The following is a 14,023-nucleotide window of genomic DNA, read 5'->3' on the forward strand; positions in this document are numbered from 1 at the left end:
GTATTGTACACAAAAACCTGCGGATAACTTTCAAATATGAAGTATTAAGCAACAACAAAACACACATCCTACTAAAAGCCTTTTTCTTTAATGCTCAGAAAGACAGTTCCTCTCAATAAACACTTCCCAGTACAAATAGTTTAATTTACAGGAGAAGTTTAGCACACTTATGTGGCTTATGCATCTACATTTTAAAGACAGTATTCCTTATACTGGAAATTGTATGAGCTACCACTGCATTTTAAAGTTTTAATGCACAGAGTAACTCACACTGGAACAATTATTTTTCAGGGCATCACCACTAAACTCACTTTTAAGCAAAACAATGATCACATCTGACATAAAATCATAATGACCTACACATTCTCAGTAGTTTAATTACACCAATATTCACATGCTGGCTTATAACAAGACAATTCATAGGTGTAAATTCTTACACACAATTCCACTGGCTTCAGAGAGACTAATTACGTGCATGCCTTGAATTAATACAGGTCATGCTGATGACAAAGGCTGTTTGGCAACTGATAGGCTGACTCAGGATTTCACTATGTGTAATAGAAGCCAGCTTAATGAGGACATCATTCCACATTAAAATTAAGGCGAAGGAACTCTATGATATCTAGAAGGAAGGTTCCTTTTCCTATCCACATCTATAGCTCCCCTGGGTCAGTATGAAACTGGTAATCGGGCTAGCTCACAAAAAAATAAAGAGACTGGTCAGTGGGAAAGAGATTTTGCCATTGATACATTTCAGCTGCTAATGCTTACATAAGAAGCAGAAAGACACCTTTAAAGATAAGCACGAAGGATAAAGCACCTGAGGCTAAGAGCAAAATTGTAACTTTTTTTTTTTTTCTACAGATCATTTCTTCAGCAACTTTTGTTTCTGCTTACAGTCTGCGATTTAAGGACACTGCTTGTGCAAGTCATTCTGCAGACAATAGAATCCAGAAACTTTTGTAGGTGCTCTGAGAACACGCAGGAGGTAATTCAGAAGTGCAGTGAGAGCCTGTCTGAAGGGGATGTACTCAGAGGAGCTCACCTAACTGCTATGGTCCATATGACAGAACGATAGAAACTTGCAAGTTACCAAATAAACAAAGAACTGTCTGAAGACAGTTTTTTTTTTTTTTTTAATTTTTTAAATGTCAGCTGGGTATTTCCTCTCATTCAGTTAATTAAGAACTTAAAAGGAAGAGTTAATGCATGTACGGTCTTTGATTCTAATGTTCTTCTACATATCGGTATACAAAATAAGCCTAGAAAAGGGGTAACTTCTGATCCAACCTCAGGGAAACATCCCCCCTCCCCTGAGAGGTCATCCTGAGACTCACAAAATTAATGAAACCTGTTTTCCTGTAACACTCAGTCTGAAGATTGATTGACTTTAACATCTAAATACACAGACACTGTGACTGCAGCTTTTCCTGCTCTTGGGCCACTCGTAATGGTTCTCTTCCTGAATTCCCCAGAGTCTTGTAACTCAACTCACTCAATCTTCCCCACTCCCTTCTGTTCTAACTCCAATTGTCATGAAAACTGTAACTGACAAATAAACTCCAAGGTATACAACAGGAGGAAGGAGTAGATGCACAAGATCGTATCAAAAGTTTCATTCCTTTTGTAGGTCATTATAAATAAGTAAATTATGAGAATAACCAAGTTGTTGAGCAAAGAAATGTAGATGATGGTGTGTGTATACGGTAAGAGATTTACGGAACAAAATAAATCCACATCAAGTCTGCACTTTTAAACAGGACACGTGAATTGTAGTGTCCTCCCAGACACTGCACAGAAGTAAACATGTAGACTCATATTCTGCCATACAACTATGAAAAGTAGACTCAATGTTGTATATGCAGAGTTCAGCTAAGTCTGAAATTAGAAAATTAAATAGCAGAAGGACTGCCTTTATATATTTTCTAACAATCATCAGGTTCAATACTGAACTTCAACAGCATGGCCATAACCATAATGGGTTTTGCTCATACTTACTTTATACTTCCGTGCATATCCTGTGGCAACAAGCTCTATAATTTCATTATGTAGCACAGGAAGAGCTTCCATTGTTATTTTAAGCTTTCCACCAGTTCTGATGCTGTAAAACATAGCTGAAAATATGCCCTGTTGTGCTTCCCCGTTAGCTATGATTTTACATACCTAATTGCACTATAACTGCAGTAAGGAAAAGAGCCATCTTACCATACCCTTAAATATTCCTGAAGTGTGACGGCAAATATAGTCAAAGAGCTGCCCAGAACAGCAGGCGTTACCAAGGCAAAGTACTTCTCTCTTTCCATCTTATAGATACACCCGAAATAATTGATCTCCTTTTAGTGATACTATCTCACATGAATACATAATAAAAAGAGGCACTGAAAGCAAGAGACAAATTGAATGCAAGGACCGGTTCAAACAGCTCTCTCAACACCACTGTATCAAGGAAAAGTCCTGCTGTCTTTCCCACAACAAATAGGTGTCTCTGATGAACTTCCTCACCCCAGGAAAGGGATTAACAAGAAATGTTTACCTCTGCACAGAAACACAAAGCACAATCATTGGCAAGATAGCATCGTACAGAGCTGAAGAAATGCAAACTAACTTTAAGGAAACAAAATTCTATACATAAGATCAGGGATTTTCTTTTCCAGAAAACATGAATTCCAATTACTTCTGCTGTTACAATGCACTTCGGTAAGATGTTGGTCTTTAATGAAGACATCTGTCCTTAACCAGCCTCTTATTCCTCACTGAGCAGAGCAAACTGTTGTTTTTACATATTGTTATACTTTTCTGCATAAGGAAACATCAGCACAGCCTGTGAGGCACTGCAGAGAAAGCACACACTAGTGCCAAAGCCCTGCTAATTACAGCAAGCAATACACAGATTATTCACTAATTTATGTCTAGGACTCAGCATTTGTTAAGACAAATCATTTTAACTCTACTTCTACACTGCTAAATACCTCCAACAGCAGACTGTCCCTCAGCAAGGGGATCGAGGCCAAGTTTCCAGCTGAAGAGTTTCAGCTGCAGACAGAGCTTACTGGAAGAGCAGGAGCTGATTGTACCATAGAAGCATTTCCCTTACCATCACTCTAAGTGGAAGTCGCAGTCATTTTGTTTCATACAAATTCACCGTAATAAGGTCAGGTTCTGAACATAGAGTTATTATAATTTAATAAAGCTTAATTAGAAATGCTACAGCTTATTTGGTATCGAATGGTAGGAAACACAAACATAGCCACTAGTGCCGCCACTGCAGTAGGCCACAGAGAGGCACAGGGGTCACAAGCAGGTGGAAAGTTTGAGAAATACAATCTTCAAACGAAGCAGAGCAAAACCAAGGCATTGCTACATGGCCACTGTGTAGTAACAAAGCACAACCTCTCACCCAGGCTTCCTATAACATGCATCTAAACCACAACATTTGGACTTCCCTAAAGAAAGCGATAGAAGGAAAACAGCAACAGAAAGATGGGAAATCAAGCACAAGCTTAAAGTCCAGACTGACCGCAGTGTGTCAAACCAGTTTTCATCTGCAACATTAAGATTACAGATGCCAAGATTACAGAACATGGATTTCTGTTCTGATGGATCTGACAACTGTTGGCAATTTCATTAGGAAGAGAGCAGCTACTAAACACTAGTTTGGGATGCACTTAGGATTTTTGGTTTGGTTGGTTTGGGATTTGTTTTAAACAACAGGTCTCAAAACTGGAGAAGTTTGCACAGTGAACTAGTATCCCACCTGCAGGTTTCTTGCATGCTTGAATTTAATAATTACTGTATATAGTCTTTAGAATGCGATCAGGTGCAAAGAGAGAAGTGCTTTCCAATTTCAGCATTGAAATGCCATCATTTCAAACAGAACGTATGCCATTGAAATTATTCTTGTTTACATAATGATGCAGGTAAAATTCAAGTAATGTGAAGATTATAGTGATTAGGGACAGCCACATTTAGTCATAGAAACTTCCACAGAACATGACTGCTAAAAATATTTGATCACACTGAAGTACAACTAGATGAAAATAAAACTCAATGTATCTACGCTTGTGTTTTTCCTTGACATCTTTGGAGCTATAGATTCGAGGCTCCCTGCTATAAGAACAGACACTGCTGCCCCTTTAGCTTTCTTATCTTACCTATCTTCCAAGTACACAAACAGAATTTCTCACTTTTTTTAAATATCTAAATTTCTCTTCTCCATTTTGGTTCAAAAAAAGATTTTCATCCTATCTGAATACAAGGCAGTGGAAAGTACAGCAGAGAAGGAACTAGACGCAAATGGCCTTCAGACAGCCATTTTGGCCAGACAGTAGTTTACTACCAAGCAGAACTGAGGCTCATGCTGGGAGATGACTGACACAGCTGTGAATGCAACAGTGAGAGCAGCAGCACCGCTCTGTTTTCACAACACAAATTTTACAATGCAAGGAGTAAATAACAATGCTGATAAGTACAAGTAGTGTAACAGTGCTAAAGAACCTTTTCACCTATTTCCCCCTGCTCCCATTCCCCCCCCCCCGCCCCCCCCCATCCACTCCTCCTTCATCCATTTTGCAAAGTACTCTGCTCACTCAGTAGGTCTTCTACAGGGAAAAGGCAAGGTTACCATAGTACTGTCCATTAGCTTTGACACTTCCTTACTAAGATTGATCAATTATTTTTGATGTCTCTCTACTATGCTGTTATTTCCCAATCCAGAAAAGTAATAAAACTGAAAATATTACTCATCTCTCACAAAAGAATTAATGGTCCCAAGATACCCCTAGGTAGTATTTCTCCTGCAGTAATGTTTCTCTTGCTTGCTAATGCAACTCCCTCACTCCCAGAAGAGGGAAAATAACCACATTTGATTTATACAAAGAAGAATAAAGATCCCTTTATTTTGGTACGTTTCAAGCTTGCCCTTAATCCTTTTCCTCAGATAATTTGGTGACAGAAAACTGGCTTCACACCTGCCTGGTTTAGGTCATTAAAAGCTCATTTTTAAATTTAACATAAGACAGGCACACACAGCAACTTTGAACTACTGAACTTTGAAATACTATAAACGTTTAGCTTGTAAAAGTTCCTATTAACATTCTTACACATCACACTTTATAATCCACGTTAATTTTTAATGCAGTTATAATAGCCAAACACACTTTTCAATCTTTCTGTTATTTTGAAACATTCTTCATAATAGCTCTTACCGTAAGAAACGACGACTCCATGGTGATACAATTCCAACACGACTGGTCAAATAAGAGTACTACCATCACAAAAACCCAACCATGGCAATCCGTGTATAAAGCAGATAGTCACGCTTCACAGATAAGTGGAACAACATACTAAACTTCCATAATAATAAATCAAACAACTACGAATAACTGCAGAAGTCAGAAAGATCCTCAGTCAGCTGGTCCTAAAGTAATCTAACATTCATTTTCCAACTGTTGTGTAAATACACTCAGCTCATCACCCATTCAGCACTCTTCTGAGTTTTGGCAATTCAACACAGAGCCACTCTGAGCTGCTGCTTGCATTGCAACAGCCATGGCCATATTTCTTAGCATCAGGGTTTGGAAAACGTTAGAACTCAGAATGCTTATTTTCATTATAGAGTACATTTCGCTTCTAAGATTAAAGATGAGCTATCGAAGATATACTACTACTGAGAAAGCCCTCAGCAAATTAAAAAAAAAGGAGGGAGAGGTGGGGGAGGGGGTGCAGGGAACTCCAACATAATTGCAAAAGCTCACATCTGTGACAAAAGCCATAACACGAGCATCACAGCCATTTCTGAAGCTAATCATGCAAGAACACAGAGGAGCTAATAAAAAAAAAAAAAAAAAAATCCATTCTGATTTCACCAAAACTCCCAGAGGCACATCGATTAACCACTGCATTAGCCAAGCTCAGAAGAGATGCCCTTTCAACACTCAGGCAGAACTTCCTCTAGGTGGGGATGGATTATTAACTTTCCACGAGAAGCGAGCAAAGAAAATGTAACCACTATGCCTCCACTCATTGAATTCTTCACCTGACAAACACAATGAGCATAAAGAAACATAAATGCTGTAACAAGTAATGAAGGATATGCATGTGAGGGCTCACTAAAGGCTCCAGTAACCATTCACAAAACACACTGACAAGCTTTGAAATCGAGGAGATGAAAATTTCCTTCAGCCCTTACAGTATTAGGGTCTGTAGTGCCGGGTGCCAAGGTAGAGGATCTGAGTAATCTCTTTAAAGGAAGGAAATACCTGCTCTGCCAGTCTGCTGCAGATCATCACGCACAAAAGACGATTCACCTGGGCCTCTGCTCACCCAATCCCCACAGCAATCCTCCCCTCGTGCCAGGGCACAGGGCAGACACCAGCCCCAAAGCCTCAATGCACGGAGGTAGCCGGTGACCAACTCTGAAACATTGTTATTGAACTCATCTGCAGACAGGATCCATTGTATTGCCTCACGTTTCACCTACAACCGGGTTTCCCGGAGAGAGGCATTACGCTGGGAGTATTTGGTGGGTTTTTCTGCAACATGTGCCTCACTTCAGCTGCACGTCTGGTTGTCAGCTGCTCCCCAACTCCCCATGCTAACAAGTCACTCGATTCACTTTTTGCTTACTTAGGACTGAGAGAATAAATACGCAAATAGTTAGAAGATGCACGAATTACATGGCTTAACTTTAGTAGTTGGAAGCACAGTTTAAAACAGATAATTATGGATGCTTTTAACCTTAAAGTACTTTGCAAGGAGTACTTGCAAGGATAAAATCTGAGTTCTGTAAGATGCAGCCTCACCAGTATTTTTCTTTTAGCTAGATATTAAACACTTCCCAGCTGTATATGTCAATACAGTTAAGAAGCAAGAGCTCCTGCTTTTCCAGCTTTAAGGAGGCGTTCTACAAGGGAATGAAATGCAGTGTCCTGTCCAAGGTTATACAGAGAAATAACAGCAAACTGTTACCTCCAGCAGCGCTCCTCACTGCCAGCCCTTACCCTGACACCAAAGGGGGTGGGGGGAAGTGACAGCCCTATAAATTAACTTTTCTCTCCAACCACACATAGAAAAGCAAGTGTCAGTGTGTGGCTCTGATCAATGGCTCCATTTCACATTCACTTTTTGAGAATAAAAGCTAGATCCAGCACCACCAACCACTACTTTACGTTTACATCACTGTTTCCTCTCCTCTAAACCTCATCGTGGTTGATGCACATTTCACTAACAGTTATATTTATGTCATTCTGGACGTGCCCTAACTTGGGTTAAACACTTGTAAGAAAGGGAGCACGCAACGAGCAAGAGACTGTCACTCTCCATAAGGCAAAAGTCACCAGTAATTTTCGCTCACTGGGCCATTGGGCAATCTCATGAGGTGCCCATGTCATTTCCATGACACTTCCAGAAGGGACAGCAGCGACACAGCTTTAGGCCGACTGCTGGGCTCCCACTGAGAGCAGCGGTAACCGCGTCCTGCATCCTCTGAAGGAGGGAGCAGGAGAGCTATTTCATCCCCAACTTCTGTCACATCTTTCCATCACACGTGAACAAAATCACAGAAAATAATTATAAGGAAAATAAAATAGGAAAAGCGTGAGCACCGATCTCAAAAAAGGAAGTGGCAATAAGCAGAGACTTACTTGAACCTGCCCTGGCAGTGCTGGCACTGATCTCCCACCCAGCCCTGGTCGCAGACGCAGGTAGAGTTGACACAGTGCCCCGAGAAGCAGGAGATCTTGTCGCAGGACTTGGACTGGGACACCTGGGCATAGAGGGCCAGGTAGAGGAATCCGTAGAAGAACAGCCAGCTGTTGACGTCCAGCAGAGCGGAAAAGCAGCAACAGCAGGCGGAGGGGAAAGGTCTCCAGGCGCCCAGGGGCGGAGGGGCGGCCCCAGCTTTGCTCAGGGCGCTGCCCGGCTCCGCGCTGCCCGCGGGGGCCATGGGCCGAGAGCCGGGAGCTTCCCGAGAGGACAAATAATCCAGCCGGCGAGATTCAAACCCGCCGCTTCCCTCCGGCCTTCCTCCGCTCCCTCCTCCCGACCCCACCGCCGGCTCCTCACTCCCGAGGGGAAGCCCGGCAGCCCACGGCCATCCGCCCCTTCTCTTCTTCGTCCTCCTCGGGGCTCATCGCTCTTCTTCCATGGAGGAGGAGAGCTGCCTCTTGACCTTGCGCTTTCTCCTCGCAAGACGCGTCCCTCCCCCGCGCGCACACACCGCCCTCGCGCCGGCACCCCGCGCTCCCCCTCTCCTTTGTAGCCCCGCCGCACACACGCAGCAGCGGCAGGAGGAGCGCGGGAGGCGGGGGCCGCCGCCGTCCTCCTCGTCAGTCAGCGAGGGCGGCCGGGCCCGGAGCCGCTACGGCATCCCGCACGGCGCGGGGGGGATGGGGAGGGGGGGCGGCGGGTCGGAAGGGACAGAGGAGCTTTTCTGCCCGCTCCGATAGCAGCCCTAGAGGGGCAGAGCGGCGGGAGAGGTGGGTTAGCAGCCGTGCTGCGTCCCGGCTGACAGCTTCCAAGCAGCCATTTTTAAAGGCTAATTGTAATCCCCTCTCCGCGCCGCCCGCTCGCTCTGCCGCCCCCCCCTTCACCTCCCCCCGCTCTGCTTGGAGCCGTCCCTCGGCCGAGCCTTTAGCGGGAGGGAAGGAGGGAGGGAGCTGGGAGCCCGGCAGCAGCCACCTGCGTGCTGCAACGGGGGTGCGAGACACCGCGTGCCCCCCAGCGCACACGCACGCTCAGACCGCACGAAGCCCGCGGGACCTTTAAGGCCGCGGGTCAGTCGGCAGCGCCGCTTGCAGCTTTGTTCCCGCGTGGCTTCGTGGGGGGTTGGCTGCGCTCTGCAGGGGCCGAGGGGCGGGAAGGGAGGGCACGAGGCCTGCTGCGTTCTGCCCGCGCGCCCCGGGCCGCCCCTCCAGCGTCTGCTCGGCATTGGCCCCTCGCCCTGTAAAGTTCAGAGGCGGTTTTCTTTAAAACCGTGGCGGGCAGTGCTGGAAGAGATGCTGCAGCTTGCCGTGACAACCCTGCCTTCCTAGCAGTTACTCCATCTTCGCGTTTTGCAGTTGAAATCAAGGCATTGCCTTCCACCCTGAGCCTGTTGTGTGGTCGTAAAAGTTCCCAGATCAATACTAAAGGAATAATTGTAATAAAGTTGTCTGAAATGTCCTTTTTTTTCCCCTGCAAAATGTGCCATACATGGCCTGCTTTTTTCAGCTTTGCTGTAATGTGCTTTCATTTCACAGTCAGAAAACAATCCTGAGCCCTGCTGGCAAGCAGTTAGGAATATAGCAGCAACTGAAACTTTCTCTTAACACTTAATTAGAAAATTTATAACAGGATATCTCCATTCCAAGAATATAAGGGAAAGGTAATTAATTTTCTCTCCTGTTAGTATTTAAAACCAGATAGGTCTGAAGTGACCCTTATTGGACCATTCTCCAGATTGACTGTTCCCAGATTCCACAGGCCTCTTGCCCGTGTGGAGGAACTGCTTGGTTGGCTTTGGTGCAAAATCGATGTCATTACTCTATCAGTACTACAGAAGGAAGCACAACAGTACCTATCAGTATCTATTTGCATTTTTACACATTGTGAGAGTCTAACGAAAGCTAAGTGCAATACAAGCACTCAGAGAACTTTGTTGTATGCACTTTGCAGTCTTAATTAAGAGAATACCTGAAAATTTGTGCTTGTGGAAAGCAGAGGTGAATAGTGATTCATCCAGTTGCCTTGCAAAGGCTGTCAGGGGGACCACAGCCGCTCTCAATCCAGGAGTCTGTACATTGTCTTCCTAACAGAGCTTATATAGATCACTGCATTGTTCTGGATCAGACTGATTTCTCAGCTATTAGGGATCTCTTTGTGTGTGTTTTGTAACGAATTGGTGAGTTCACGCAATGAGAGGAAATGGAAATTGTGTTGCTGCTTTATATTTTACAAAAAAAAAAAGCTGAGGCTGAAGCATTTGCTGAACAGTCTGCTAATTGTGCAGTACTACATGTGATTAAGGCTGCTGAACAACTGTCCTCTGTAAATACCATTATCAGACCAGAAGTGCAGTTAATACAAGATTACAGCCTAAAATACAAAGTCATTTCAAGACTACTTTTTAATCTCATATACACTTTCAGCAATTTTTTTTAGGTTAACATGGCTGGAAGATACATTCTTCCTCCACTTTCTCAATTCCTTTATACCAATCAAGACATTTCTAAGATATACACCATCTTTTCTCAGCCTGAATGAAGATTTTGCTTCAGATTTACAGAAGTCAGCCAAGTTTTTTAAATTAACACCCAAAGCAAAGCTAAGCTTCCAACAATTCATTACAAGACACACACAAAAAAAAGTTTAAAATCACAACAATCAGTGCATATTTGTCCTCCAAGTGCTAAATTTCTTCTTTAGTCATGAATACATAAACACAAGAAAGAGAAACCTATACTGGGCAGGGCCATTACACGACTGGATTAAAAACACAAATAGGCCATCAGAAAAGGACAGGATAGATATCAGAGGTGCAGAGAAGAGTACGACAGTACTCTTACACTGCATAAACAGTCCTCTCTAGAAGCCTAAACACTACTATAAATGTTTCTAGATTTAGAATAGTGAGGAGAAAATATTGGATAGCTATCTTCTGGGTAGCTATGAAAATGAAGAAGTGCAAACCTTTTGGCTGTTGTATGTCACAGTAATGCATTAGATGTTTCATAACCCCGGGAAATGAATGATGTGCAAATGCCAATATTGGTACTCTTCTGTCCTGATTTGATGAGAAATTTCTTTTTTGTCAGATGAAGTTAGCAGTTCTGGCTGAGAGAAGTCAGATCTGTCAATCTGCTCATTGTTACATGCAGATCTGTAAGTTCTGCTTTTCTTGGAAGTGTGACATTTTACACCCTTCATCCCTCCAGTTCTTGACGTAGAAAACATTTACATTTTTGAAGGGCTAATGTACTAAAAAGTCTTTGGTCGAATTTACAGCTTAGAAGCGTTTGAATAACTCTTCAAAAGTTTTAAGTTGCTGATTTAAAACAGATACTGAGAATAGACTATAGTGAAGTGATGTCAAGGGTATATTGAAAAAATATCTGGCTAGAATATATTTATCATATTGTTAGCTATTGCCATCAAAATCTAAGGACTAGCATTCAAAAATAGTGATGGATTTGTGTTCAGAAAAAACATCTTTACACCTATTTAGAGATCCATACAGCTGCTGTTCCAGGCAGGATGGAGTGCATACAGGGAAAATTTGAGGACAGTACAACCAGCTGTATGGAATAGGGAGAAGAGATTACCTTTGTGACTGACCTCTGTGTGAGGATATTAAGAGAAACAAATGATTTCCATGCCCTTCTCCTTGGACAGACATCGTCAGACTCATTAAATTAAAGTGGCCAAGCTTTGCACTGCTTCCAGGCAGGGATGTTTAGATCTGAGCTGGTTACACTAGCATGTAGATTGCCATAGCAGAGGGTAATATCTGCAGAGTGGTGCACAAGCTGTAGTGCAACACATACAGGCATACAGGCTTTACTGCATGCAGTGTACAAGCTTCTTAACTAACCTTAAAAATATAGCATAGATATAGACTTTCCCTTTTTTTTCCCCAAATGTGCCTTGGGTGGAGGACAGCATAAAGCCTTTTTTCCTAAATCCCATTTTTCCTTGAGTGATACTGGGGTACCTTTGCCATTCCATATAAGCCTTTCTGTCCTTATGACAACCATCAGTCTCTTCCGGAAGGTAAAACAAATTTATCCATACTCAGCAGATCCTCTGGTTAAAAGAACAATGCATGTTACAATTTTCTGTTCTAATTTGTCTTAACCAAAGTCAGCTCTTGGGAGGCATCAGTTTTGTAAATTTAATAATATAAGCACGGAATCAGTTTTGAGATTTCAGACTTTAAGAAAGTGATGGTACATACATTGATTAGTTCAGCGGTTGAATCAGAAGGGAGCAATTACACACGAAACCATCAGTGTCCTGTGACAAGTATGTATGGGAAAGTCGAATGCTCATTTCACCTGTTCACAAGAACAGTACTGTTTGATATTCTCCTGGAGAATCTGTAAGTTCTTAAGGAAAACCAGGCGATACGACAAGACTTCAAGAACATACAAAATCTTAAGCTACGTGTCAAGTAGAAGCAGGTACAAAGAGCAGATGGCAACTTGGTTATATTTTAGTGTTAAATCCAAGCTATGCTCTTTGTGACTGATAAGCATCTCAGGCTTTCATGTTTTTAGGATTAAGTCTTACAGAAATTAAGTTTGAATATCTTCTTTTTTTCCAGCAAAGAAGGCATGAGGATACTTTTATCCTGAATATTTCCTCAAGTATCTCTTATGTGAACATCCACCCATCAATCAGCTCAGTGAAACTGTTTTCTAAGTTACAGTTCATGGACAAATTTTTTTTTGGCTGGATCACCCAAGGCAACATTATTATTGTCTTCCAGTCTCTATCCACTGTCACAATGCCATGTGTGCTTACCCAGTGCTAGAAGACCAGTTCTGAAAAGTGATAATGTAAAGGTTTAGAGAGTAGGAAGATTAAAAGGTTAAGAAATTGGCATTTCATTAGAGTTTAATATAATTCTCCTCCGTTGACATTGATCTTGACTCTTACTACAGTCCTTTGAATTTTTTTTTTAGAAAAAGGTTTTAGATGTCTGGCTTACACTTTCCACTGAAAGAGATGTAATTTCATGCCACACTGAAACTTTGATACATCCTGTAATATATTACAAATTATCAGGAAAACACATTTCCCATTGCAAGTGAAAAATACTCAGCCTTCTGCTGAGTATTTTTCTATATCTGTTCAGCTGCACTTCATTTTCATTGCTATTCCTTCTGGATTTTCCCACAATCCTGTTTAATCTTGACTACTCTCAAGCGTTTCTCCTTGTCAGCAAAGCTGCATCTCACAATTCAACCTTTCTTTCACACCATTAGTAGATGTGCTGAATTTATCCAAGACTCTTAACGATCCCAAAGGGACGTAGCTATTAGAATTTTTCTAGCTGAGAAAACATTTCTTTTAGTTATTTTCTCTCATTCTTTCCTAAATCAGGAAGTGATCTTTAGGATTGATGATACTGCTGCCTTTATTTATGTATCTGTTCCTTTTATTCACAAGTTTCAGCAAAATGCTGAAAAATATATTTGATGGTAATGAAATTCAAATGCCTCGCTGGGATTTACACTCCTCTTTCAGATTTTAGCACAGTTTTCTGTGTTTTTCCAGATCAGGTTTGTTCACTGAATGATGTCAGAAAAAGCCTTACTTAAAGAGTTTGAAAATAAAAACGAACTGTTTGCTCCAATTTTCTCTCATCCACTATTTTTTATCTGCAGGGCTTAGGAAGACCGTGTTTACTATTATTAATGGCCTTCTAGTTTTTCCTCATCACATTATATTTTGCCCAAGGGTTTTGTATGTACTACACTAATTACCTCCAAGGCTGCTAAAGCACTTCTCAGCCCATACTTCCAGGCTGGCAAATTTCATCCATTTGAAAAAAAAACTGGGAAAATTTTGGGTAGCTGCTAAATCAACAGTACAGTAAGGATCTTGGTTTTAAAACTTTTCATCTTTTATTTATATCACATTTCAGTCCCTTTGGAGTGATAGTGCCTCATCTTAGTGATTCCATTTCAATACGATCTCATGTTGTATTATTAATTTTCTTAAAAACAAAATGGGGTTAAACAAAAATGGGGACTGTGATAACTTCTGGAATGCTCACTTTTTCTATTTTTTAACTTTTTGTTTTGCTTTTGCTAAAAATTGCATTTTTCTTTCCTGCATTTGGAGCCTGATGAATTTTCCTCTTGGTTCTCTTTTATGTAATGAAATGTAAAAATATCTACACTTCTCTGCATGCTCAGCTAATACTTGAGCAGTTGAGCTATTAAATTTGGAAAGTGATGCTTGCAGAAAATGGAAACACAAGCACGTCGGGTAAGTTGCAACAAGGAATAATGAGCCAATGATTGCAGTAGGCGTAATAGAG

General features: G+C 41.8%; 1 protein-coding gene across 5 annotated transcripts in view; it reads right to left on the minus strand.

Moving 5' to 3' along the window:
* Positions 1-8,190, minus strand: part of ATRNL1 (attractin like 1) — a 427,623-nt gene extending 419,433 nt beyond the window's left edge. For all 5 annotated transcript variants that reach the window (XM_042818666.1, XM_042818665.1, XM_042818667.1 and 2 more), the window contains exon 1: positions 7,641-8,190. In XM_042818666.1, the coding sequence (XP_042674600.1) occupies positions 7,641-7,942 (302 nt within the window). In that variant the 5' untranslated portion in view covers positions 7,943-8,190. The remainder of the gene's footprint in view (positions 1-7,640) is intronic.
* Between the last annotated feature and the right edge of the window lie 5,833 nt (positions 8,191-14,023).

The sequence above is a fragment of the Centrocercus urophasianus genome, unplaced genomic scaffold (assembly GCF_019232065.1).
Source record: "Centrocercus urophasianus isolate 14NV4802_14NV808 unplaced genomic scaffold, USGS_Curo_1.0 seq_17, whole genome shotgun sequence".
Lineage (NCBI taxonomy): Eukaryota > Metazoa > Chordata > Aves > Galliformes > Phasianidae > Centrocercus > Centrocercus urophasianus.